We start from the raw sequence: 27,783 nt of genomic DNA on the forward strand, positions 1-27,783 counted from the left end.
GGGGGGGTTAAATTTAAAAGAGGTCTAGAGTGTTTCAATTTAGCCATTCATTGACTCAAACTCAAAAGTCCACACAGGTTTTCAAACACAAAGTTCAGCTTTTTCATTCAGCAAAATAACATTTTCAAAGTCTCACCAACTTCAGGTTGTCTCTTTAACAATAAAGCCTTTCCCACACAGGTTGTATCCAAAATGCTTGCCACACAGGCTGTTTCTTGTCCTCTTTGCTACACAAGCTAGTCTCTTTGGCCACACAAGCTGCTTTTTACCACACAGGTGATCTGCTCCCCAGTCCGCCAGACACACAGGCTGATTCCCCCAGGATGCTGGGGGATCTTGTAGAGGCCCTTACAAGCCAGCTTGCTTCAGCTGGGCTTGTTACCTCCAAGTCTCCAGCCCTTTCAACACTTCCACCTAGAGGACAACCTTTAGTATAACCTCTGAATCTAAGGGATCCAACTCCGCCATCCTGGCTAGACCCAGACATTTTTATCAGCCTGCTGCCACAAAGTCTAATAGGAAAAGTTTAGGGGGACGGATTCAGATTAACAGGTATGCTTTGGGACTTTATCCCAAAAAAAAAGTTTGGCTGGACATACTATACACTTTAAAACTTTTTGCTCCTCTGCTTATCTTTCTTGTGTGAATATCATTCCTTTTCCATTTCTGTTGATACTGCTCTGTGCTATATCAAATCACTGTAGGTCAGCTGTTGCAGCAATTTGTTACTTGCTGATCTGCAGCCTTATGACTAATTGTACCTGGTGTTGTGGAAATTTTATTAGGATGTGTTTTTAGTATATTGTAATATTGTCATCATGTCTCTCAGTGTCGGGTTTCTGGGCCACGCCCGATTAGAGCGTGACCTGGATTAATCAGCACTGAGTGTAAACCATTGGAGTGGATATCTTCCTGTGGATGTGGAGACGCGGCCGCCGTGTGCCGAGGTCTCTGCTGGCGAATGGTCCATGTGCTATGCGCTGGGCTGTTGGCAGGGGGAGATTGATGTGCGTGGTGGAGCAGTGTGTTCTTAGCGAATATATGGACGCCGGCTAGGGCCCCTGCGCGATGCGTGGATTTATTGGCTTGGCGTGGATGCACTTGTTTTAAGAACGATGTATCAGTTTAGATGCATATCTGCCTTTTTGAAAGGAACGTGCGTTCGTATGTCTGGTGCGTCTGATCAGCGCGCTGGAAATAGTATGGCATTGTCCTTGCACATAAACTCGCATCCATGAGAATCATAGTATCTTTATTGGGCATTGCTCACTGAGCAATGCTGTACAGAGTTCGCTCCAGTGGTAACGGGATATTAAAGATGGCGGCGTCCATGGAAGAGAATGCTGCTTTTGCACATGGTTTCTTTGCACACCGTTTACAAACATATACTCCCCTTTCTATTGTATACATGTGTTTAATTGGCTGGATATTGAGGAAGTGATGTTGGTTGTTGCCTGTTTGACATCACTTCCTGTTTGACATTACTTCCTGTTTGACATCTATAAAATAAATGGAGCTTTGGTGGAGGGGGCTTGGAACAGAAACTCCACCATGAAAGCATCACCTTTTCTTGACTCTGCATGAGTGTTGCCTTTCCTTGCACAAAAGAGCTTAATACAACACATGTTTTAAGCACGGGGAAATTCTTTGTGTTTGGCGCTCTTTTAGTGCGGCATGGATTTGTGCGTTTAGCCCGAGCGAATTTCCACAACACTGGTCCCTTGTACCCGAGCCTGCTACTGAGCAGTAAATTTGCAAAGTGATCTGAAAAATGTCCTTGGTTTTGATACCTGAGGAAACATCTCTGAATCACTGCCATAGCTGTAAGAATGCCTTCTGATCTGAATTTGATTGGAATATTTGTGGGCACCATGCTGTTGTTTTAGACACCCCCAGTTCTTTAGCTAGTAGTTCTCAGTCGAAACATCCGTAGGGACCCTGTACTAAACAGGAGTGTCCCTATCCCCACATTTAGTGGTATAACTGAGCTGCATTTAGCCTGACCTCTCAGTGATTGTTAAGCTTTCGCTAGATTTCCTCTAAGCTGTTTAATTGTTTGCTTCTGCCTGCTGTTGGAGGTGTCCCTAACAATAGAGGAAGAAAATGCTTAGAATATTCACGTGTTCCTGGCCAACCACTAGGAGGTTTATTGCCTGTGGTGTATGTTGGGGGAGGATAAAAAATATTTGGGGTGACCTTCCAGAAGCTCTCTTGCCTCCTGGGCTTTGGTTGGGAAAGGAGGCTGTGTTGCAGAAGCTCTCTACCCTACGAGACCCTGCCTGGCGAGGAAGTACTGTGTCAGTGGTTTGTGCCTCCTAGGGCTGGGAGAACCTAAAACCAGATGAGCAGCCTGAAACTGAGACTAAGAAGTTTAAATTGCCTGGCTACAGGCTGCTGCCAGGAAGACATTGCAGAAAGTTCTAGAGGCTTTTCCAGGGTGGGCCCATGTGCTACAACTACTTACTGTCTGAAGAGTACAGAATGGAGGCTCTGACTTAAATTCAGTTTTCTGTATTGATTTAAAGTAGGTCTGGAGTCTGCAGATATCCTCTTTTCTGGGTATTCTGTGCACTAATTCTTCTCTCCCTGATTTTATAGTCCTACAATAAACTCATTAATTTTTCTAAACTGGCTGGTGCCCAGTTTTTTTTTTATCACCCCAAAATAGTCAAGAATCCCATCCTGAAGAGAAATGTCAGCCCACTGAGTCTTGGGGTTTCCAGCTGCCTCCATAGGGTAAAGTAGTGCTTCACATCGATATATGTTGGCTGGATTGGATTTTGTCCCTGTCTCACATGAGATAAGGCTAAAGATGGGGTTGTTTTTACAGTGCATAGACATACACACAAACCAGAGCACATCTATTCAGATGCAAATTATAATTTTATGAATCGATCATGTATGCATAATCTGAGTGCTGTGTATGTATATGTAACGTTAAAGGATCAAACATGAGCTGATTTTTGCAGGTGGTACAACTATCAGAGAGTTTGTTATCTCACAAAGAGATATGATGCAAGAATATTTTAGTGATTGATAAACACTAATTTTTTTTAGTAGAATTTGGAAATTGTAACTAGTGTGGGAATTGCTCATTACCCCTCATGTATCGGCCAGCCTTTAGACTTTGCCCTGATGAAACATTAGAGCTTGTTCACAGAAACTCTATCTCTCCCTCTTTTTGATAAACTATTGAGAGAGAAAGAGAAGACGTATGGAGACTAGAGTAGTATAACAATAAGATAAAAAATGCCCATCATGTCTGTAGTAATAGAGTTGTGACATTGGAAGAATAAATCACTAAGCCCCCTATAAGTACCATACACAATTCCCAAAAATCAGGATCTAATAATGCAGTTTTGATTTTAAAAATCAGGTATCAGTTGTCTACATTTGAAAATGTATGTGTGGGATTTGCATGCTGCTACAATTACGGTACTTTTCTTGTCTTCTGTGTTGTGCATTACATGTTTTTACATTTTGCCCAGTGCAATAACAAGCCCAAATCCATTGTTTCCATTAGGCTCAGTTCATATCAACAAGTTGCATTGGTGTATACTGGGTGACAATGCAACTTGCTGGATTTAAATGCAGGGTGACCCGCTGCAATGCAAGTTAAAAGAAGATCGATTACATGTGTACAGGGATGTATGCACAGCCTTGGATGCACATAGTCCGCATCCAGGACCACTCACCTGTCCCTCTATGCAAGTAATCGCTTAACTGTGCAGGTAAATGAGTACCGTTGCAAAGTCCTTCAGTTTGTCATTGATTTGTACAGGCTGCTGGCAGCAGCTGTACGCTAATACCTGTGAATCCAGGGTTCATAGACACACACATTCTGCATGCCATATATGCCTATGTTCCCATGTGATACTGTATTATGCAGTTGTGTCCCAGTGAATACTGTATAACAGTCTTCGTCAATGGAACTGTATTCACTTTACAACTGCACCTCCCCATACTAGTGTATTCTAATGCAAAAGCAGGTGAAAAATACATTCTAAATGATTTAATGCCATAATTCCTGACATGCAGTTGTCCTCACTATTGTTTATTGTTATACCAGTCTGAAAAGCAGGAAGGAGTCTGGTGTCATACTGGCCCAACATTTGTACCTATGTTCTGGATCTCTTTCTCCAAGGCAGCCCCACAAACTTCCACAGTGCATTTAAAAAAAGACAAAATTGACATATTAAGACAACTGAAATCCAGGTTTGTAATTATCTTTTTAAATTCACACAGGTACAAAGATCCTAAAAATATAGATGTATATCGATCAGATTTGGCAGGTTTAGCAATGCATATTAAAAAGCACAGACAATGTAGTTTTAATTCTGTATGAATTCTATTTAACATGGAATATCAGGCAAATAGTTAAATACACAGTTGAAATATATCAATGTGAATTGTTTTATCTACCAAAGGATTTGTAACTCTGTTCAGTAAGTCATGAGATTCCTGGCACACTGCACAGCTAGGCAGCAGGCAAGTCAATATCCCTTGCAGCATCTGAGTCAGCTCTCTGCCTACAGGTATGTAAATCACAAAATGGGCTGAACAAAATTAAGCAATCCTTTAATAGGTAAACAAACAAAAAAAATCCCATTTAGTTATTTAAGTTGTGTATTTAGGTTTTCTTCCTTAAGTATAAATATTTTTGCTTTGAGTACAGTCCACATAATGAAACATGTAGAGTGTGCTTATGCAATGGTCTTTTCATAAATGTATTTTTTGATCTGGTCTGCAATCCAATCATTGTAGGCTGACACTCTGGTGAAGACCTGAGGCTTTCTATCCACCAGACAGTTCTTGGGCCCAAAGTTTGTGATTCCCTGAAGTTCCCAGGCAGTGTCCTTAGTAGACTTACAGATCAGAGCTCCTTCGGCTTCACTCTGAAAAGAAAGTTATCACATGACACATTACACACAGTGATACAATGTAACAAACCATACATTTAACATACCTATTCCCGTATCTCCCAATTGTCCCTCATTTGGAACCAAATCCCTCTGTCCCTCCTTACCTCCTTAGTTGTCCCTATTTCTGGTTAGATGTCTGTGTGAAAGGGCCCTTACAACCTCATTAACATCATAGGACAATGCAAGTTTACTAAAAGTGATCAGTTTAAATTGACTCTGTCACTGGGATTAAAAAATGTAAAACAGCAGTACCTGCAAAAGTTTCATACTAACCTGTCCTGCAGCCTGTTCCTCAAATCTTGTCTATGTTCCAGAGCTATGGCCACCTATAGAATCTTCACGTTCCACACTTCCAAAATGATTGGATGCCTGCTTCCCCCGCCCTGCACTGTGGTTCCTTCCACTGACCCCTATGTCGCTATTGTGTTATGTGGCAGGCAGAAGAAAGCACAGTGGGTGACCAGGCTGTGGCTAAACAAGACAGCGAAGACTGAAGGAACAGGTGGCAGGATGGGTAAGTATATAGTCTTTTTACTAGTGCAGGTCTTGCTATTTCTTATTCATTTAACCCAGGGTCTGGGCTGTATAGTATGTGTGTATCAATGTGCTATTTTCTAAATAATATCTTCTACTCCATCCCATTTCAAATATATAAAATATTTCCCATTTAGTTTTGTATGTAAAACCCTGTTTGACTCCTCAGGGTATTATAAGCACCCGGACCTCCTTCAGCATTGTTGTTGTAAGAATATATTTGTGAATATTATCTTCTAGTGAGGGGAAAGGAAACGTAAAGAACAAGGAGATAAACTAGAATAACCAGATTGTCCTCTAGATTAGAAGTAAGCATGTGCGCTGATAATTCACACTAAAGTATTTCTATATACTGAACAAGCAACAAAAGCACTTTTATACAAGCCCTCATTCACCTCTGTATCTATAGGCATTGTGGAGAATTCATTTTTTATACGTTCACAATGAAATTGTTCAACAAGAGAATCTTGGCAGCCTGCTAGCCCTCTAATGTAAACAATCATATACAGGGTTATTCACAAAATGGTGAAGAGTTTGGAGAAGGCAGGAGAAGTGAACAATCTAGGACAACATAGCTGAACTGGACTAGAGCTGAATTGGAGAATTTTTCCAAATCAGCTATGTTGTCCTAGATTGTTCACTTCTCCTGTCTTCTCCAAACTCTTCATCCTTTTGTGAATAACCCTGTAAATGTTTCTAACTTGTTAGAAGCTGACTGAAACCCGACTTTAAAGTCTTTGTTGTGATCAAGAATTAATAACCTCACATTAAAAGGAACTAGAGAGGTGAATGGGAACTTTAAAACTATATTACTGCTTGTTAAAGGAGAACTATGAGGTGAGTGCTTTTCACTATAATTATATAATTTACACATGGCTGATTGTTGAATAGGATGTTTTTGCTTAGCATCATATCATGTTTCCAATCAGCCCAAGAATCTGTGTAAAATACATATTTTGCTTCCTTCTTCATGAGAGCCTTGGGGGTAGTCACACATTGTTAAAAGCACAAAAAGACCCAAACTCTCAATCATCTGGCCACAAGTACCACCTCACATCTTACTGTGGTTCTAAAACCCCTAACAATTTATACACAGCTAATACAGTACAGGAATCATACGGGAGCAGGCTGCTTGTCCATGTACTACAGCACATGAGAAATTGTAACCAATAGGTGGTGGCCATGTAAGTACTTTCAAAGCTAAAACATGTTCTCATCTCCACTCGATCATCAATAACTCTTAGCCACGTCTCTTGATGTTGCCAATAGGAGAGTGTGGGAGGCAGGTATATGTGTTACTATATGTTGGGACATGAAATAAGGAACTATTTTCCAATCAACATAGAAAACATCTTTAAAAAATTACTATTTACGCAGGAAGAATGAGATTGTTTTTACTGTAGAAACTTGATTCATGTAACTAAATGGGTTTAATACAATGTTGTGTTTTCATGCTGCATCCAAATTCGCGGAGATGAGTCACTTGCACAGCACTGACTTTTAAAATGTAGTCATTAGGGAGCTGAACACAAAAAATCAGTTACAAGAAATACCTACTGTATTAGTAAATTGGATGTACCAAACGGTCAGCCTTATTATTGGATTAAACTATGTGCAAAATTGACTTACCCTGCAACTAGACTTAAGCTTCTCAGGTAAGTTAAATCCAGTGCATAACATTGATGTAGTGAGGTGGCTCTCCCAAAATTTGGGCTGGCTGCAAACTTCAAAAGGCATGATGGGTACTGGAGTTTGAAACCTTGCCTTGGATGTAGCAGATTTCATTCCACCTGCAAGCAGACAATGATTACTGCAATTGCACAATAAACATAATACAGCTTTGGGTTAGTTCTACTAGGAATCTTGAAAAGACTGAATATTTCTCTTCTTATTTTAATTACAAAAATATAATTCGCTGTCATCTGAGTTTCATAGAAAAATACTCTGATCAATAAATTATACATGACAATAAATACTGTATACAACATAGATTCTTCTTAGAACCAGTGAATGGCAATTCTAAGCTTAAATTAGTAAACTAATTTTATATTGATTAAAATGTCATATTTCAGACATGACGGACTATAGATAGTATCATAGATCAGCAGTAGATTTTCATAAATTTGGGATCTGATATTATAGGGTCAATCACCCAAGCTGTTATTTCTAATCTAGGTATATACTGCCAGGTTGAAGCATGCACCTCACTTCTGGCATCTTTCTAGGACTACAGCAGTAATATGTCTGTATCAGAGTTCCCAGATATACCCACTGGCCATTGCCATTAAAAGAGAGTTTATAGCTAGGCTATAATGACAATTATGTGCCACAACCAATGGTATTTTCAGCAATGAGAGCTGCAAATAAAAGTCACATGGCTTAAAATAACCATTCTGGCAAATAACATATGCATTATAACATAGTCAATTGAGCCTTGTTTTATTCACTTTTATAATATAGAGGGGGGGCACCAAATAGGATGTGGGGGTTTTGGTGAACCATAGTCAGTAGTGTTGCCTCTAAGAGATATAAGAAGTCAATGGGCAAAAATGTGATCTCCCTAACAGTGACACAGACTATTATAAAAACTCAACAGAATCCAAGTACAAGACATTTGAGGTGGGGACCAGGGTGCCTTTTTTGGTCAGGATTACATTTTGGAAGAGGGGGAGTGGGCCATAAACAAGTGGAAAAGCTATAGGCACTAGTATGGGTGTGTTGGAATGTGTAGCAATACCTGAATCAATTTTCTACCCCACTCTTTCATGCTAAACATCAACATTTATTAGTCAAGCTGTTCACAATGTTCATTTACATCGGGCTCAGTTTACTTACTAGACAGTACAGTTGCTGATTGCACTAATGATGCTGGAAAAATCTGTTTAAATACCAGACCTAGATGGCTACCGGTTGGACAGAGCAAACTTTCTGCCTGCTCCAGGAAGTACACTGGTCCCTGTACCAACATGCTTGCAGACCACTGGCAGAGTCAGTAACGAAATAGCATTTTGAAGATAAAGGCAGAAACATACCCTACCTATTACATATGATTTCTGGACCTTCACCAGTCGCCAGAAGTTAAGTGTAGTTAAAACATATTGCCACCAGGCATTCAAAATCTAAGGCCTTTTCTAACCATGGCTTATCTAAATATAGGCAAGGGTTTCTTTTAAAGAACCAATCTACCCAAAATTGATATCTTACTTAAAAATAATACCCAATGGGCTGGGTCAGCCCTTTGCCTCTAATACATCCTTGATACTGCAAAAGCAAGATCTGTCTGACAAAGTTCCGGACTCTGATCTACCTGGGAGTATTGCCCATAATTCCTAACTCTATTCCTGCCTTCTTTTTCATGGTCCAGCGACTCCTGTTGCATTCTTTATAATATAAAACAGTAAAAAAAAAATCCAACAGGGAGAGAGAGAACTAATCATACTGGCCACAACAGGTGTGCAGACCGAGGAACTCAAGTGCAGAGACATCCCCATTACAGTCCCTAAGAAATGTAAGAAACTATCTGCTGATTTAATTCCTCAGCATCTACTAAAAACTAAAATATCAGTGGGGTGGGTGGACCTTTCCTTTAAAAACAGTGAAGGGAATTGATCAAAACTGGAGCAGACAAAACCTGGAGCAGCTGTGCAAGACAACCAATCAGCTTCTATCTTTTATTTTCAAAATGAACAAACTGAAGAGAGAGGCTGATTGGTTGCCATGCACAGCTGCTTCAGATTTTGGCTGCTTCAGTTTTGATAAATTCCCCTCTGTGTGCATTATACAAAGAACACTGAACTGTAATGAATTCCGCTTCTATTCTGATTTGTCCCTCAAAGCAGAACTGATCCACTATGAAGAGCAAGAAGATGGCTCATTTCAAGTTCTATCATCAAAGATACCGCAGCTTGACATCTATTGCATATTTATTTTTTAACTGATAAAGAAATAAAGTCCATCAATCATCTAAACTAAGCTGCTAGTATTTGGCTCTAAATTAGAAAAACAAAACACTTTAATTATTTGTTCTTTAATAAGTTTATATGGATGTGACCATTCCCTTTTGAAGTCGCACTACCTGCTTGTGTATTTGACTCAATACTTTCACCAGAAGTCTCCAGACAGATTGAGGTTACATTTAAGGCATCCCCGGCACTGCCCTTAGGATTGCTGCAGTGAGCATGTCATATTTTATGAATATGCTGACAGATACGACAAGCAAGCACTATTTTTCATTAAACACATGAACTGATTGTGTGCTTATAGCAGTTAACTACAGAACAGAAACATATTAGAAACCACCATGAAGGTTACTATAACCCTTACAAAGTATATAAATGGCATGGAGAGGATTACTTTTGTCACAACGAAAGTGGAGTTTTCCTTTTTCTGCCAACAGACACCTTAGGGCACTGTAGCACACACCATACCTGTGGCAGCCCACCCTGCCCAGTAGCAGAGCTCTCCCGGTGACAGAAATTCTTCTGAAGCAGGAAGACAGATTGGCTGCATATTGGTCACCTCCTCTGACAGATGAAGTAAAGCTATATCATGGGAATGGTCATTGCTCTGTTGATAGTTGTAGTTCTCATGCCTGATAAGAGCATCAGTCCCGACACATGTCTCCGCTGAGTCAAGTCCAAAGCAAACCTTCCATGATTTAAGGTTCTGGTCTCTGCATGGAAATAATACGTCTGTTTAAAACAAAATACTGAACATTATGTGTCTTTAGTCAAGATTTGTTAACGTTATTTCCAGTCAAAATGGAAAGCCTCATATGATTTTAATACCACTATGTCCCACTGTTTTTTCAGAGGATTAAAGCAATTTTTTTCCCCGACATAAAAGTGCTCTTAGATCTTAGAGTAGCATTTTATCTAAGTGAATTTGTTACAATCTCAGGTTTATCAGAAGGTGGAACTAAAGATGAATTCTAACTTTGCATCTCCTGCTCTCCTTCATGTAAGAACTGAACTCATCCGAGGGGTTTATATATTCAATAATACAGTACACACACACACACGTTCCTACTGCCAGCTACAGAATGTATAAAGCAGCAGGAGGAACCACTGTTTGCTATGCGGAAAACAGGTATTCATCTCATCTGGCAATCGAATACTTGCAGATACCAGGGAGCAGCACTGCAGCAGTGTTTCAAGACATGGATGGTCAGAAGTAGTATTGGGCCTCTTCTTTCTACTGATACTTAATGTTTAAAAAAAATGTTTTATGTGTGTCCCAGCAGGTATAAATAAAAAGCAGCTCTGGCGAAAATGCTTACCTTTAATACTAACTGTCTCCCGCAGTATCTATGAGTTGTGGACCCTGAATGGTACTATCTTGCTGACCTAGGCTCAGTATTCCTGGACAGCATGAAACGCAGAAGTCATTATGTGAGCGCTGTACTGTCCAGGAGTAAGGAACATCCTATGACGCTCAGGGCCGGTGCTAGGATTTGTGCCTACACAGGCAAGGTGCATTTTTGCGCCCCCCTCCCTGACCCCCTGTAAAAACAGGGCATTTTGACAAGTACTTGTACTTGTACTTGTCAAAATGCCCCGATGTTTGCGCTATGCGCTGGTCCGGTGGGAGTCAGCGCTGGTCCGGTGGGAGGAGCTCCAGGTGGGGTCCTAATTTAGCTGGCCGGCGACTGCCTGAGGTGCCGCGCGTGTCGGGATCCTCTATTTATGACATTAGTGGAAGAGAAGTCAGTTTTGTCCTGAGAAGCAAAGTCCTCCAATAAACTGAGTGAAAATATAAAAACCTAAAACTGTCCTTGTTTTTATAAAGTGTTTAATATGAACCATGTGCATTTACTCACAGCAACCAATCAAAGTCAAACCCTATCTGAAGTTTGCTATTTTTTAATACAGGGCATACGTAAAGCAGGGAAAAACTGGCAAGGTATTAATGAAGGCCTCACAGGGAACAGTTAAGGACCAAAACAATGACACTCAGAAAGATTTGAGAGTGTTTCTTAAATCTACATTTGTAAATGAGAATTAAACTTGGCTGTGGTCAAATAGTATGCAACTTAACTATTTTTGCCAACAGCTGTTAACACTGTTATTAATCACACTTAAAATTGAGCACTGTGAATAAACTGTAATCTAGACTATAATGCACCGGTATACTTACACATCCATACAATGAGCAGGTAACAGAACCCATTGTGAGTTTATGAGTGATCCTCCACACCTATGCATGTATGGCAGGTATGGTTGGATTTGACTCTGCAACCAAAAAAAAAGAAAAATTAGGAAAGAGACAAAAGAAACACAACCAGTAGCAGCATTTGCATATACATTATGTAGTAATGTTATACATTACAACTCTGGTAGCACTTGTAAATTGGTTCCTCTGGTAATATAACCTCTGGTCTCTTGCTGGTAACATATTAATGTTTTCCTATAGTATTGTAGCCTCCCAGTTAACACAATCTCTCTGGCAACATAGCCTTACTGGTAATGTGGTCCCGCTGATAACATAGCCTCACAGTAATATAGTCCCTCTGATAACATAGTCTCACTGGTAATGTAGACACTCTCATAACATAGCCTCACTGGTAGTTTAGACCCTTAGAAAACATAGTCTTACTGGTAACTTGGACCCTAAAGAAACATAACCTCAATAGTAACTTTGTTCTCTTAGGAAACATAGCCTCACTGGAAATGTGGTCCCTCTGTTAACACAGCCTCATTGGTAACTTGGTACTTGCAACATAGCCTCACTGGTAATGTAGCCTTTCTGATAACACTGGTAGTGTGGACCCTTATGACACATAGCCCAGATTATCAGGAAGTCGGGCGGTGGATCATGACCTGTTGCCCGGCTTCCTGATTGCCTGTGAAGCCGGTGCTCTAGCGAAAGAACACTAGCTTCACTTGCCGAGGCTGCCTGACTTTCTGACCAATCAGGAAGCCGGGCGGCAAGTCATGAGGTGGTGTCCGGCTTCCTGATTGGTCAGTAAGCCAGGCTGTCTAGCAATAAGTGAAGCAGGCTTCCTAGCAAATCAGGAAGCCAGACAGCATGTCATGCCCCACCTCCCAACTTCCTAATTGACTTGGAAGCCAGCGTCACTTGCTGCTAGGTAGCGTGGCTTCCTGACTAATCAGGAAGCCGGGACGCGAGTCATGACGTGTCGCCTGGTTTCCTGATTGGTTAGGAAACCAGGCTGCTTACCAACAAGTGAAGCTGGTTTCCCAGCCAATCAGAAAGCCGGGCGACACATCATGACCTGCCTACCGGCTTCCTGATTGGCTAGGAAGCAGGCTTCACTTGTTCTTAGGCAGCCTGGCTTCCTGACCAATCAGGAAGCAGGGAGGCGGGTCATTACATGCCGCTCTGGCTTACTGATTCTTTAGGAAGCCAGGCTGCCTAGCAGCAAGTGAAGCCAGCTTCCTAGCCAATCAGGAAGACGGGAGACAGGTCATAGCCCACAGCCCTGCTTCCTGATTGGAAAGGGAGCTGGCTTCATGCTACCTTGGTACTTGTGGTCAGAGGGAGATTTCCCTCTGACCAGATGTTCTGGTATCGGAGGTAAGTATCGGAGCATTTGGGCGAGTACTGTTCATTGTAAATGACACCCCAACGTGCCTCCACAACACATCTGCAATGGAGTGCACCGCAGCACACATTGATACACTACCATGTGTTGTGGTGATCTGTGTCTGTAAAATTGGTGCTTGTCCATTTTTTGTGCGTTCCGTTGTGTTGGCAATCCTTTCAAATCAATGGGCTGCCTTATCGCAATCCATGTTATTGTGCAACATAGCATGCTTAAAGCAACTCACCAGAATATGAAGGTGTGAATGGCCCCTAACTTTCTTGTTGAAAATGGAAAAATAATGTTACATTTTTTTAACATTACTTTGTGAGCCTTAACCTGCTAACACACAATATACAATTGGCATGTCCTTGTTTCAAAATATTAAGTGAATGTACACAAGAGACTATACCAAAACCAATTCCAGGCAATCATAAAACATGTCATTAAACTGCATATGCATGAAAAGTGCATTTTTAAATAATAATGATTAAAAAACAAAAACCATATATATGACCTTTGCAGTTTTACTTCCTGCAGTAATGCTACATCACCAGAAGATGGAGACAGTGCTTACCTGAACAGATACATGCCACATTGATGAAAGATGTTGCAAACGAACATTAGCCACAGATGGTTTGTATTGTGCATCACAGTTGGAAAGCCATTCTAGTAAATAAAATATATAAACGGCAAATGACAGTATTAGTTCACATCAAGTGATATATTTTACCTCCTTGCATCTTTCATTTATTGTGTCATAGTGATGTGTCTCAAGCTGCTAGTGTATTGACCAAGGGAGACTGATAATTGATTTTGTAGAAATGGAACCAATCTGGCCATTCCAACCTGCAATGCCCGGATTGGTTCCATTTCTACAAAATGAAATTTGCAAGTACCAATCACACATTAATAGGCTTACTTCACACAGCAAAGGACCTGTGTTGACCAGCTTTGAGCTTGTGTCGATGGAATCAGTTTGACATCAGTTTCAGACCCTTCTAAGATCATTCAGAATTCATTGACAGATGCATTTGACCTACAGTTGATCTCCTAATTTCTTGGTCAGTGTTTTTTATTAAAAGCACAGAAGTGAAAATGCATGTGGGAACAAGCATACATACCCATGCCTTCGGTGCAATGTCAAATTGGGGTCTACAAGACCTTTACACTAAAGTACAGATTCCATCTAACCATAAGATGGTATCTGCTTAGGTCAGCAGGCCCAAATCCATCTTGGCCTTCATGGGCTGTACAATTAAGATAGCCAAAGTAGGTGTGTCTGTGTAAAATGAAGTGGGTGTAAAGGTTAGAGGGCTATGCCAAATTACTGGATGTGTGCTACCTAGAAGGGAGTATGTAGAAAATGAAGGAGAGAGTGTGTGTAAAATAGGGAGAGAAAAAAAGAGGATTACAAGCAAGAAGGAGAGAGGTGGAGTGGAAAGAAGTGGGAGCGTGGAAATCCCCTTCATCTAGTTTTCTCAAAAAAATCTCACAATCCAGTATTAGCTTGAGAGTAAGGCTGCAGACAAGGTGTTCAAGGAGTTTGAAAGTAAACATGAGCAAGGAGTCTTGGGTTGTTTAAAACTGGTGGGGTCCAGTGAGGGCTGTTTAGGTATTAGGCCTGGTTCACACCTGGGCGTTTTTAAAGCGCGTTCCTACGCGCTGTAAAACGCTCAACATGTGAAAACCAATAATTACCTATGGGCATGGTTCCCACCTACGCCCAAAGAAGTACAGGAGCTTCTATGGGGCGTATTTGCCACGCGTATCCATTTGGATACAACAGGATAGCCCTCGGAAACGCGCGTTTGTCGTGTGTTTCTTTTACCGCACGAAACGCGGGTCAAACGCGCATATTCCGTACGCCCAGGTGTGAACCCAGCCTTAGGGTGACTAGTGTATGTTTTAGAGGGGATAATTTTTTTTGTAATAATCTAGAGTTTCTGACTTTATGTGTTACCATTAAATGGTGACACATTTCAATAAAAATAGTAACTTTTTGGATCCAACTGCATAATATTGATTGTAATGGTTCTTAATCTCACAACTGGCCAGTATAGAAAACATAAACTATGAAGTAAGATAACCTTCTGCACTAGAATGTGTTAGTAAAGAGTTTTCCTTTATCACAATGGGGTATTGCTATCTACTCTGCTGGGGTACTCACACCCTGCCCTGCATTTTGTAGCCCATTGATAAAATGGAGGCTGTGGTTTGGAGAGTGCACTGCCCCGTGTGGTTCTGTCTGCTAAGCACAGTGGAGAACGCTTTGTGATTGCAGGAGAGCAAGTCATGTGATTTTCCCAGGTAACATAACCAGGCTTTTTCCCCCCTCTGTTCATACCACTGCTTTTTTAAATGAACCCTTATGGGCTAATTAATTAGGAGAGCAGATATCGCTATCCACTCTTCGTTATACTCTGTCAGGTTATGCATGCTGTGGCCTACTCATAAAATGTGGGACTCTGTATGGAGTGTGCGGTGCTCCACGATGTTCTCTCAGCTTAATGCAGCACAGATAGCTCCATGATTGAAAGAGAGTCCATCATGTGACTTTGACACATTTCTTATTATCTTACTGCGTTCCTCCAGCTTGGTTACCCTGGAGCCAGCGGAGAGCAATGCACATGTGTAGGGACATTGCTGTGCTTTATAAATGTGCAGTATTTTTTTTTTTTAAAGCAGTGGCCATATCGCTGCTTTTTAAATGGACCTCTATGTGTCTAGCTGGAGGAATCTCCTCTGCTAGGATTTCCCTCATTCTCTATAAAGAAGTGTCTGGGAGCTTGGAATAGCTGTCAGGCAGATACACAAACTTTCTTTTAAGATGTCTGTGAAGGTTCTCATTCATCCAGGTCATTGTATATATGTAAAAAATAATGCCTTGACTTATTTTTTACAGATATTTATTTTGAAATGAAAAGTGAAGTATACAAGGTTTTCTGGAATTCCTGCAAGGTGGATAACAGGATTTACAAATTAAACATCACACCTTCTCCATGTTGATCTCACATCTTCCCTGATGTCACTGAAAGTATAATAGCTCTTAAACACTCATTACTTTAGCACATATCTTGTATACTGCATGAACAGCTAAAATAAATTCCTCACATAGAAAAAGCTACATGCAAAATCTAGACCTGGCTATTTACTCACCTACTTTAACATTGTCCCATGGTTTGGGCTGCCTAGAGATAGAGGTAGGGATGTCTGTCAGATTAGTTGTCCAGTACCCATAGAAGCCATTTTGGTGTCGTTCATGATTACTGACAAATTTAATAACAGCCGTATTCCCTGTTGTGTTCAGTGTCGGTGGAACTGTGCTACCGCAGAACTGACCTGAAAATTAAAAAAAAAAATCACCTTATTTAGCTCTTTAATATAATTCTACATTTGTTTTATGTAAAATGTCCAATTCAAATTTGCCACTGATTTTGGGTTCATTAGAATGTCTCCATGCCCAAGAATAAGGAAGGTATGTTTAAGGTTCAACAGGTGTGTATAATATAAAAGTTGATTTGTATTTATTGTGTCTGTCTATTGGAAACTTTATGAAGATACCACGTTCTTATATTGGCATCTCCTTGGGAAAAAATTTGCATCTTTTTATCTCACCATACTGTATATGTACTGTATTAGATATGGTCTAGTACTGTGAAACTTAGTTCAATTACGTGAGACAAATGGAACATCAGGGAAACAGGTAACATGGCTGAAAAACATGGATGTGAACTGTTTGCCTGCCATAGTTCAGTATGTTTGTATTTCTGTTCCAGACTTCCTGTGATTCCTATCCATCTATCACCCTACACGGCCAGGAACCTCAACTCACTATTTCCAGGTTCAGCTTCTTAACATCCTGGCTCACCAACCTGCTGATTGGACAGTGATAACAGTGCCAAATTATTGGTCAGCGAGCAGAGTAGAAGTTGTGTGATTGCACAGAAAGCTTCAGAGCTGAAACAGTGAAAAGGGGATGTGAATCACAAATCTAGCTTAATAGAATTATAACCCTATGACAGGTTTGCCTAGAGTTCAGCTGTATGCCCCGTTCCCACTGCGCGATATGCAAATCGCACGTTTGTCGCGCAATTTGCATATTGCGCGACATCGCGAGATTTGCCGCGCGATATCGCGTTCAAGCTTGCACTGAGCAAGCTTGAATCGCGGCTAAATCCGCTCCAAAAAGGGTCCTGCTGTAGCAACACATGACCCGCGACAGCAGGACCCTTTGCCCCATTGAAATGCATTGGAGCGCGATATCGTGCGGTAATTTGCCGCGACATCGCGGGAATTACCGCGCGATAAATCGATCAATGTGAACGGGGCTTTAAAAACAAAGCATTGCCTGCCCTTCACACTCTAGATGAAGAAGGATACACTTACATATTTAGAAACAGTTCTCATATGGTGTGGGAGAGATCAGAATTCCAAGGCTGCAGTCATTTGCGCTTAGGCCATTTCATCTTGTTCTTGAAATAGTATTTGAACATTCACAGTATAAATTTAAGATGCACTGGAAGACCACAAATGAGTACTCACCTAATTTGTTTGCTCCAGCTTTGTCGCCATCAAAAACCTCCACATAGTCCTGGCAGCTTCCTGTAAAATTTGCTATCTGCAATTCAAAGCTTTTGAAGACAATGTGGATTCGTTTGCCAGGCTGAACATTAATTTTCCATGTGCAGGCTTGACTTCCAGGGTAAGAGGCATTAGGCCAGTTTGGGGACATAAACTCTTCTTTGTCAGAGCTGAAATGACCTCCACACTGAGAAATGCCTGGAAGGAAATAAACACAACACTGAGTATTTATTCATTTATTGGTAAATGCTTTTAGAGCAGTCATATCAAATCCAAATCCAAGGCTGGGCCACAAGGGCAGTTGCACCTTTATCCTCAGCCCGCACTATACACAGATACACAATAGACTTTTTCTGCTACTATTGAGAAACATATTGCAACTCCTATTTATTTGGAAAATTCTAGGATTGCCTTTAATTTAAAAAAAAACTGACAATGGTGGGACAATGGGTGAGACAATGGGTAGGCTTAGGGAGTTACAGGGCAGTATAAACTTGATATGCAATTTATAATACTTTCCAATAAATGGTTTAAAAACCACCCTTTAGAGTAGGCCTGTTATACTTGTAGCTGAAGGTGGGTGGGCAGGAAGATGTATCTACACTGAAGGTGGTGGTGAGGGTCAGAAGATATATAGCTGCAGCTCCAGCAGTGAGCGACAAGCAAAGCAGTGTCTCTCTGATAGTGGGTGGGAACCATAGAAAGTGCAGCCTCAGCACTAAAGTGATGCTAGAGCGGCCTTAGCATTAGCAATGTAATACAAAGAGATTGTGTAAATCTGCGAATGCATGGAGAAGTTGGAGAGGCATATATAGATTATATATAGAGCATTTTCAGTGCTAAATCTTTTAGTTTGACAGCCTACAAAGTGAACATTTTGCTGTACATACTTGGAATTGTAATGGGATCCACGAATTCCCAGGTTGCAGAAAATCCAGTATCTACTACCCTGCTGTTGGAAATGAATCTCACTGATAATGTGTTGCTGTAACTCACAAGATCTTTTGGTGTAAATGCTCCACAGTGTGAACCTATTGGTTAGAAACATGAATAATGTGTTAGGAATAAATAATACAGAGCATCATACTTATCACAAGTCACATATAGAGTAAAGGTTGGATGTTGTCATTCTTTAACCATTTTCTTATGCGCTACAAGTCTTTTTGATGTTGGTGGTGACAAAGACCTATTGGGCTACAAGTCCATCCGTAGTTGTTGGTGACCAAAGACTTATAGGGCTACAAGTCTATCTGTAGTTGGTAGTGACCAAAGACCTATGGGGCTGCAAGTCTATCTGTAGTTGGTGGTGACCTACGTTTTATGGGACTACAAGTCCATCTGTAGTTGGTGGTGAACAAAGATTTATGGGTCTACAGGTCTATCTATAGCTGATGGTGACCAAAGACTTATGAGGCAAAAAGGCTATCTGTAGTTGGTGGAGACCTTAAAATTAAGGGGCTAAAAGTCTACCTGGGGCATTTGGTAACAAAGAGGGTCCTTGTGTAAAAAAACAGTTCTTGTTACTGAATTACCAGGCAGGGGCATGCCCTTTGTCCACAGTGCTGCCTAGACAGTGTGTATTTTCATCAGACGTTCTCTGCTGACCTGAGTTGTACCTACAGGTTCGGTCTTTTCAATGCCTTGTAAAGGCAAACAAGCACTCTTTTATGACACCAGTTTTGTGAATAGCCCCTGTAATCAGCATTGAAGGGACTCTGCTTGTGTCAATGAACATGTAATGGTCTTAACCTGGTCCCACTGAAGAGAAGCCCAGAAAAATGGTAGTCATTGGATGATCTAATATGAATAGTATTGAGATGCAGAAATGATTCTGTGATTCTGCCATTACAAAATCCTCATTTCAAGTTAACCTAAAGGAAACCTGTACTGCAAGAATTACAAAGGCTGCCATAGCCAACATCATATAGAGTTGCCTGGCTGTTTCTGGCTTTAGAACGTTTAAGTAACTGGCTCAGAACATTCATACAGATTAGAGAGTCAGGGTGAAGTCAGGACCCATGCATACAGGTATCTGAATCTGCCTACTTGTTCCAAAATCAGTGCCTCAGAAAGTATTGAAGCCATTCGATCAATATGAAAACCAGAGAACATGCATTTTCAGAAAGATAGGTCAGCAATGGCTGTTACTGGTCTGTGCAAACCCACTTTAAACCTGAACCTGAAAACCATGGCTATCCTTACTTTAACTTTGTGTCCTGTCCTCTGTGCATCACTTCCAGATCCCTGCAGTAATCTGCACTTTTGCCTCTGTGCAGGTGTTTTCTGCAATACAGACCAGCCACTGATGCTTTCTCTCCATGTGCAGGGTTACTGGTCTTGTATCTGACCTCTGTAGTAATTTGCAGGCAATCTGTAGTGGGAGGACCTGCTGAGTGGCTCCTAGAACTCTGCTACTGCACAGGCTATATGCAGCCTGGTGGAGATATTACTGCTACATCTTCAATGTAATATCTAGGTTTGCAATTGGTAAATACAAAGTAGATTCAAATCTCCTTATGACTATTTAGAACAGCCTTTCTCAACCAGGGTGCCTTCTGGCTTCCTCAGGGGTGCCTTGAAATTTGTGGACAGTACCTATTTACAGTACAGGCAGGTTGGCCGACCCCCAGCATCAGGGATCTTGATGTGACCAGGGCTCCTAATATGAAGAAGAGTTCCTGATGTAAAGGAAGACTCTGATGTGAAAGGAGGAATTCTGATGTGAAAGAGGAACTCCCAATGTAAAGGGAGCTCCTGATTTTAAGGGGGGACTCTGATGTGAAAGGGGGAACCGTTTTTGCATAGTGTCCCCCCCTTAAAATCCATCCCAGACCAATAACTGGGATAAGGGTCTGGCATGGATTTCTTTTGAGGGGTTATGTTTTATTTCTTCCACATACATTTCTTACATTTTAGACTGGGGAGCCTTGAGATTTTGCATACTTTTAAAGGGTGCCATGGCTAAAAAAAAAGGTGGGGGAACGCTGATTTAGAAATATATTTAAATTAATTCATTTTATGTTTTTCCCAGAAATGGGCTTTACGATCTTGAGAAAAGTCATTGAATAACTCAGCTGAAGTGCAAAATAGTGTACCTAAAACTTCAAAACTTCCTGAAATGTTGGAATTATTAATTAATTTAATTGTATTATTGAGCAGTGGTTTTACAATAAGTCACAGTGGTGTCATGGTTAGGACTTCTTCCTTACAGCACTGAGGGTCCCTGGTTCAAATCTTGATAAGAACAGTATCTTCAAGGAGTTTGCATGTTCTCCCTGTGCTTGCATGTGTTTTCTCCCACACTCTAAATACCTTCTGGAAGGTCAATTTGCTCCTCTCTAAATTGGCCCTGTATGCTTGTGCAATAGGTACCTTAGATTGCAAGCTCCTTGATGTAAAGTGCTGGGTAAATTGTTGGCGCTGTATAAATACCTGTAATAAATAAGGTTAATTTCTATTTTCCAGAATTGAAGCTTTTCAGATTCCCGATAGTCACCAGCAGAGGGAGTGCCAAGTCTTTGGTAAGATGGTAACACCAAAGCAGGTTGGACTGCATTTTAAGATGGGTGAGGTGTATCAGACAGAACAAATATTGTATTTTGATGACACACAGATCAGTAGAAACTTACCAAGACTACTGAGCTCATCTGAAATAATCACTCTGTCATTATTGCAAGCAGTGCTTTGCTCAAGAAGGAAGTCGTTGAAATGAACATGAATGACTTTGTCTGCGGGGGCTACAATATTCCAAATGCAGCTAGCCTCGTTCCTGTAGGGGGAGGGATACCTTATTGATTGGAAGGTACCTTTTCTGTCACTCAGGTCTTTGGGGCTGCCACAGCCGGATGCTATTGACAAAGATAAAATAATAGAAATATCACATATTCAACAACCGAACAGCCATTTATTTATATAAAAAAAAAAAGAAAATACATGTGCAGTAATGACATTGACTTGTAACTATTTTTTGACGAATCAGAATAATTCAGTAAAGCATCAATTTAAAAAAAGTCATTTAAAATTTTTTTTAAATTTATTTTATTTATATTTTTACATTTTGATTTTTTTGTTCTGTTGGGAATATTACTCTTCACTTCTTGTTCCCAAAACACACAACAGTAAGGACCCTTTCAGACAGGCGGTCTAATCAGGTCCGCCTCTTAGTTTTTCAGGCAGACATGATTGGATGCCCAATGTGACAGATAGCGAGGACGCTATAGCTTCTTTGCTATCTGCTGGGTTTCTTTTAAATATTTTGACAATTGCAAGCCCCATCACACATGTACCATGTCATGATCACAGATGATTAATTATGTATGTTCTATTATAAGGAATCATGTATGTAGTGACCCCCTTCCCTGCCCGATCCATACCTGATCCATACCTGAACTTCCCGCTTTCTTTTTGGCTCCGCCTCATGACGTCACCACACAACACTACTTCTAATGAATGCCATCAGCTGGTCACCGTTTAGCTCTGTGATTGAAAGATCTCTGGTGCAGTGGGGCGCCCTGTGATTGGCCGGACTCTCCCTGAACTTTTTTTTTTTTCTGACTCTGAAAAACAGAGTCGGGAAAGGTTTATTCTGAGTAAACCTTTCCGGGAGGAAATGTTGCTTTCCCGGGCTGCCGGGAGCCACTATCTAATAGCGGGAGACTCCCGGAGCGTCCGGGAGAGTTGGGATGTCTGTGTTTCCCAATAGTCACAATGGACAAACAGAGAGGGAATGTTTCCAGATATAGATACAATAGGATTCACTCCTTCCCTACTCTACCCAAAACGTTAGGTTTGGCTTTAGATAAACAGTACCTTAACTAAAGAAGCATGGACCATTTGGTACTGTGAATGTCCACTAAGCTTAGTAAATAAGTGTTTTTTTAGTCAACCAATCATAAGCTAGCAAAAATAATTTGTCTTCTTAGAAAAGATTGGTTATTCAAAGTGAAAACAGGTTCACATTATGTGCTAACATCCACAATGGAAAGTAAACACACATTTTACAAAGAGAATATTCGCTCTTCTAAGATAACATCCCCTGTTATATTAGTAAATCAACCCCAAGGGGTAAACAGATCAGGGTAAAGACAATGAAGCATCCTTACAAAGCACAAGGTCAACTTTTTACTATTTATTCTGCTGCTATCTGGAATATCTGGAAAATCAATATTTCAAGAATGTGGTTTTTTTTTAAATTAAAAATGTGTTTTATTGAGTAAGCAATATGCAAATATGTTCTATAATGCATATTTTTACATCTCAATTCATGTTCATTAAACATGTTTCCCACATTTCATTAAAAACACCATTCATAAAAAGTAAAGTTGCTTTGATATGTTAGTGTGCTGCCACTATTGCTGTAGGACCACAATATCGTAATATGATAATTGTTTGTGGTCAATCAGGGGCGTAACTAGAAATAACAGGGCCCCAAAGCAAAATTATGTATGGGGCCCCCCCAAACTGCCCCCGACCCCCAACACACTACCTACCCCCAGAACACGTTCCTGTGCTCTTGCTGTCTCCGATCATCTCCTTCTCTTAAGCTTGTTCCTGCTGGCTCTGATTTCAGAACCAAAGAAGAGATCACTCCAACGCTGTTTTGCTACATTGCAGCTGCCTGGCAGAAGATGGAGACAAAGGACAGGTGGGCTGTGCAGACCCTCAGGTGGCCAGTGAGGGCTCTCAGGTGGTCAGTGGGGCTCTTAGGTGGTCTGTGCGGGCTCTCAGGTGGTCTGTGCGGGCTCTCACCAGGGGTCCGCAGAGTAGAACTGGTGGCTGCAGGCCACAGCAGATGCAGCTCTCTACTCAGGCGGCCGCTCGCTCCTTTCCAAAACCCCAGAGAGACACCTTTTAATGTGCCTGAATAGAGGCCTGCCGCTGCCTGGGTCCTCTGCCTTGGGTGCCAAAGTGACTGAGGGTACAGTGAGGGGTTAAGTCAGAGGGCACAGTGCTGTGCATAGTCATAGGGCACAGTGCTGGGCATTGTCAGAGGGCACAGTGAGGGGAATAGTAAGACGGTACAGTGCTGGGCAAAGTCAGAGGCCACAGTGCTGGGTAAAGTCAGAGGGTACAGTGAGGGGAATAGTAAGAGGGTACAGTGCTGGGTAAAGTCAGAGGGTACAGTGCTGGGTAAAGTCAGAGGGTACAGTGAGGTGAATAGTAAGAGGGTACAGTGCTGGGCAAAGTCATAGGGCACAGTGCTGGGTGTAGTTAGAGGGCACAGTGCTGGGCATTGCCAGAGGGCACAGTGCTGGGCATTGCCAGAGGGTACAGTGAGGGGTATAGTCAGAGGGTACAGTGCTGGGTATAGTCAGGGGGTACAGTGAAGGGTATAGTCAGCGGGTATAGTGAGGCGTATAGTCAGAGGGTACAGTGAGGGGTATAGTCAGAGGGTATAGTGAGGCGTATAGTCAGAGGGTACAGTGAGGCGTATAGTCAGAGGGTACAGTGAGGGGTATAGTCAGCGGGTATAGTGAGGCGTAGAGTCAGCGGGTACAGTGAGGGGTATAGTCAGAGGGTACAGTGCTGGGTATAGTCAGCGGGTATAGTGAAGCGTATAGTCAGGGGGTACAGTGAGGGGTATAGTCAGCGGGTATAGTAAAGTGTATAGTCAGCGGGTATAGTGAGGGGTATAGTCAGAGGGTACAGTGAAGGGTATAGTCAGAGGGTACAGTGAGGGGTATAGTCAGTAGTCAGAGGGTACAGTGAGGGGTATAGTCAGAGGGTACAGCGAGGGGTATAGTCAGAGGGTACAGTGAGGGGTATAGTGGGTACAGTTAGGGGTGTAATGAATAGGGTACAGGTAGAGTATGATAATTAACCTTTAGGAGACAATAGAGGGTGTGATGAGAGCAGAGCACACAAAGGCAGGGAAGATGTGACTGTCTGTCACAAGCAGATGGGGTCGCTGGGCCCACACAGCTGTCTCTCCTACACACACACACACACACACACACACACCCCCCCACTCACTGAAGCGAGGGGTATAGTCAGAGGGTACAGTGAGGGGTATAGTGGGTACAGTTAGGGGTGTAATGAATAGGGTACAGGTAGAGTATGATAATTAACCTTTAGGAGACAATAGAGGGTGTGATGAGAGCAGAGCACACAAAGGCAGGGAAGATGTGACTGTCTGTCACAAGCAGATGGGGTCGCTGGGCCCACACAGCTGTCTCTCCTACACACACACACACACACACACACATACACCGTCACTCACTGATACTGATCTTGGCCAGGCTGGCCACCAGGATCCACACTGCCATCAGGTACGAGGTCTGCACCATGTGCCATTCTCAGCGCACCACCTGGAAGTCACCCGAGGTCCTGCCCCGCCCCCCTCCTCTCCCCGGTCCTCATAATGACAGCAGAGCCCATGTCCCTGATCTCTCCTCCGAACTCCTGCATATTTGCAGGGGCGACGCTGGAGCAGAGCTCCACATGTACCTATGTTAATCCGGCCCTGGACCGGGCCCCACTCTGCCTCGGGTCGCTATGGGCCCGAGTTACGCCACTGTGGTCAATACATGCAATGATAATGATAAACATAGGAGTGCCATTTTATTTTTACTTGACATACCTTTATGTATAGTTTTCTCCACTTCTATATTTATATCAAACTGTCTAGAAAAAAGTGGCAGTGACATGGCTTGGGACAAATGATAATGCAGCCAGGGGTGCTTACATTGGTTGCCTTTTATTTCAATAGTTTACATTTTCTTTAAAACAAATGGTAGCTACCACTGCTCAAGCCCTCTTAAAATATATCTAAACCCATAAATTGCAGCTCATCAGTCCTTAGATATGGTGGTTGCATTAATTTGTTTTTCAGGCTAAGAACATTTCCTGCACGTGCAGGAAATACGGGTTGATCTTGCTAGAATTTCAATGATCCTTTTCACTGAACTGATATCTCAAACAATGTTTTCACCGTTCCCCTGCAAAATACAAAACATCTTCCTCTATGTAATGGAGAAGAGGATAGGGGAGGTGTTTGTAGACCAAAAAGGAAAGCAGCCTAGAGCAGGGGTGGGCAACCCGGGCCCTCCAGCTATGCTGTAACTACAAATCCCAACAAGCTTCTGCCTCTGGGAGTCATGCCTCTAACTGTTAGTCTTGCAATGCTTCATGTGACTTGTAGTTTCACAACAGCTGGAGGGCAAGATTTGCCCCAACCTTCCCACCGCCATAGATGGACAATTCTGCACCTCCATATCCATAGATACAGTGCAGTGAGTGAGCATTGTCACCCTAGGACAGGAATTGTTTTACTGGTAGGATCCCCAGGTTAAAAAAATTATTAAACATATATAACATTTTGTTTTTTTGGGTTTAGTTAAACTTTAACAGTGTCATAGTTTGTGCCAACACCTTTAACTGTCTCTTTGCTAGACAACATGGTGTCCGTTAAAGGTTGAAAAATATATAAAAGAAAATATATAAGATATTACAAAAATTAAATACTTTATATACTGAACCATTACAAGCAACAACCCCAATTAGTTATCCAAGATTTTCTACAATAAACTTTTCACAGGTATATGTCATTTTAGTATTTGTTGGGTGCAAAGTTGCAATGTTGTTCTCTTAAATCAACCAATGCTGTTTCTTCCTTAGCTGTTATACACAACCAGTGATTATGACTTCCCCTAGTTTAGTAGAACTGTAATTCCAAGTAGTTATTCCCTAGAGCTAGCTGTGTAATGGCTGCTCCACAGGTGAAATATTCGACATAGTCTCCAGAGTAGGTCACAGATTTCAACCCATAAAATAACACTTCAGCGACGATGACCTTGTTAACACTATCGAGCAGCATACACAGAAATAAACAAGCTTCATTTTAAGCTTGCCTGATCCTTATATACTGACAAGAAACTTCATTCTAACAGAAAGCCCTGCCTTGCCTCTTCTAATTTCATCTCTCAGCCTTGTGCTATTTATACCATATCTATATACTGGAGAAGAAGTCTTCTCCCTCATGATTCATGCTGCAGGGACCCAAAGCAGTGTGTCATTTGCAAAGTTAAAATTCCATAGGAAGAACTCCCAAGAGCAGTTCTGACCTTTAGGAGACACAGTAACAAGACATCCCTCAAACACAACCTGCCTCTTGTCTGATTTATATATTTGCTTTTCAAAAAACAATGTCACTGTGCTTGGCATATCACAAAAAAGTCACAAGAAAGTGATCCCATTAACATTTTCTCTTTCATGGGGTTTCAAAGCTACCAAAATATATCTTCTAAATTACTGGCCATGAATAAGATAACAAAATACAGTTTTTTAGTGTAATATTTTTCATTTTTGAACCGGGTGTCGTAATTCCTAAAAAGTATATAAAACTGTAGACTTCTTTTCACATATTTACCAGTCTAATATTAATTGCTTTGCTGGAAAAAAAAACCTGTTGTTTACAGAGCCCAATAACTCAAGACCATATTTGCAAACACAGGTGAGTCAGAGGAGTGATTCATACTTCATATCCCTTCCTGCCTGGCTTTACATCTTACAATAAAGTCTGCTTCAGAGGACTGATCATGTTGTTTGTACACATTGCATCACATTGTTTGGATTCGTTATCTGCACCGCATCGTGGTGGACTTTGTTCCACTGTTTATGTTATGTGGTTTGAGTTCAGCCTATAATCATTGCTGTGTATTTCACTGTTTATAATTGATTGTTTCTTCAGCTCGGCGCATTATTGCATATATATCTTACAATATGATTTTAAAATCTCCTTTAGATTTATCAAAATTATATAATGTATCATCCTACCTTAACAGTCCGTTCAGTTTATGGAAAATAAGGCAAGCTCTGTGCTGCCTTTTTTAAGCCACATTACTAAAGTTTATATCAGATTATTTTATTTTTTTAGTGCTGGCTTTGCTAATTTTGGAGTATGTTCGGGTCTGATAGATACTGGCTGAGCTGAGCACTGCAGTTCCAGCACTGGACCATCACAAGACTTTTGTTTTGCGATGGTTGTAAGGTAATTAAAAAAACGTACAATCTACCTATCTTGGACAGGCAGATCGTACTTGCGATGATCGCAAGCCCGCCCCGCTGAGCATGACCGCAATGCTGAACGGGCAGTGTGCGCTTGCGCACACCGGCCCGTGCGGCATTTATCTTACGAACATGCCACACACCCGCCGATAATCGTATGATTCTCGGCGGGGTTTCGGACATGGTTCTCAGATA

At 41.5% G+C, this 27,783-nt stretch overlaps 2 protein-coding genes and 1 long non-coding RNA gene across 3 annotated transcripts in view; 1 reads left to right on the top strand and 2 right to left on the bottom strand.

Annotated features, from left to right (window-relative positions):
* The window catches only part of LOC108784461, a 16,354-nt gene extending 11,171 nt beyond the window's left edge, over positions 1-5,183 (top strand). Inside the window, exons 3-4 of the long non-coding RNA XR_001941068.1 lie at positions 2,691-2,694; positions 5,172-5,183. This is a non-coding gene — a long non-coding RNA (uncharacterized LOC108784461). The remainder of the gene's footprint in view (positions 1-2,690; positions 2,695-5,171) is intronic.
* On the bottom strand, positions 4,701-11,680 carry LOC108784460 (chymotrypsin-like elastase family member 2A). Its single transcript, XM_018553292.1, has 4 exons — positions 11,592-11,680; positions 9,884-10,128; positions 7,086-7,246; positions 4,701-4,895 (listed from the first exon to the last, which is right to left on the bottom strand). The coding sequence occupies exons 1-4, from the start codon at positions 11,657-11,659 to the stop codon at positions 4,704-4,706; spliced, it is 666 nt and encodes a 221-aa protein (XP_018408794.1). The 5' UTR covers positions 11,660-11,680; the 3' UTR covers positions 4,701-4,703.
* A 2,530-nt stretch (positions 11,681-14,210) lies between these two features.
* LOC108784447 (cubilin-like) overlaps positions 14,211-27,783 on the bottom strand; it is a 74,641-nt gene continuing 61,068 nt past the window's right edge. The window contains exons 16-20 of the mRNA XM_018553274.1: positions 21,213-21,431; positions 18,474-18,614; positions 17,545-17,781; positions 16,159-16,341; positions 14,211-14,281 (exon numbers count right to left, since the gene is read on the bottom strand). Coding sequence (XP_018408776.1) covers positions 14,211-14,281; positions 16,159-16,341; positions 17,545-17,781; positions 18,474-18,614; positions 21,213-21,431 — 851 coding nt within the window. The remainder of the gene's footprint in view (positions 14,282-16,158; positions 16,342-17,544; positions 17,782-18,473; positions 18,615-21,212; positions 21,432-27,783) is intronic.

Source organism: Nanorana parkeri, unplaced genomic scaffold (genome assembly GCF_000935625.1).
Source record: "Nanorana parkeri isolate BGI_ZX_2015 unplaced genomic scaffold, ASM93562v1 scaffold115, whole genome shotgun sequence".
NCBI lineage: Eukaryota > Metazoa > Chordata > Amphibia > Anura > Dicroglossidae > Nanorana > Nanorana parkeri.

Coding starts and splice junctions, on each gene's coding strand:
- LOC108784460 (XM_018553292.1), bottom strand. CDS start 11,659: ATGCATAGGTGTGGAGGATCACTCATAAACTCACAATGGGTTCTGTTA. Junction 10,129..11,591: donor CCTGCTCATTGTATGGATGT/GTAAGTATACCG, acceptor ATTTCCATGCAG/AGACCAGAACCTTAAATCAT. Junction 4,896..7,085: donor AGCTTAAGTCTAGTTGCAGG/GTAAGTCAATTT, acceptor CTTTCTTTTCAG/AGTGAAGCCGAAGGAGCTCT.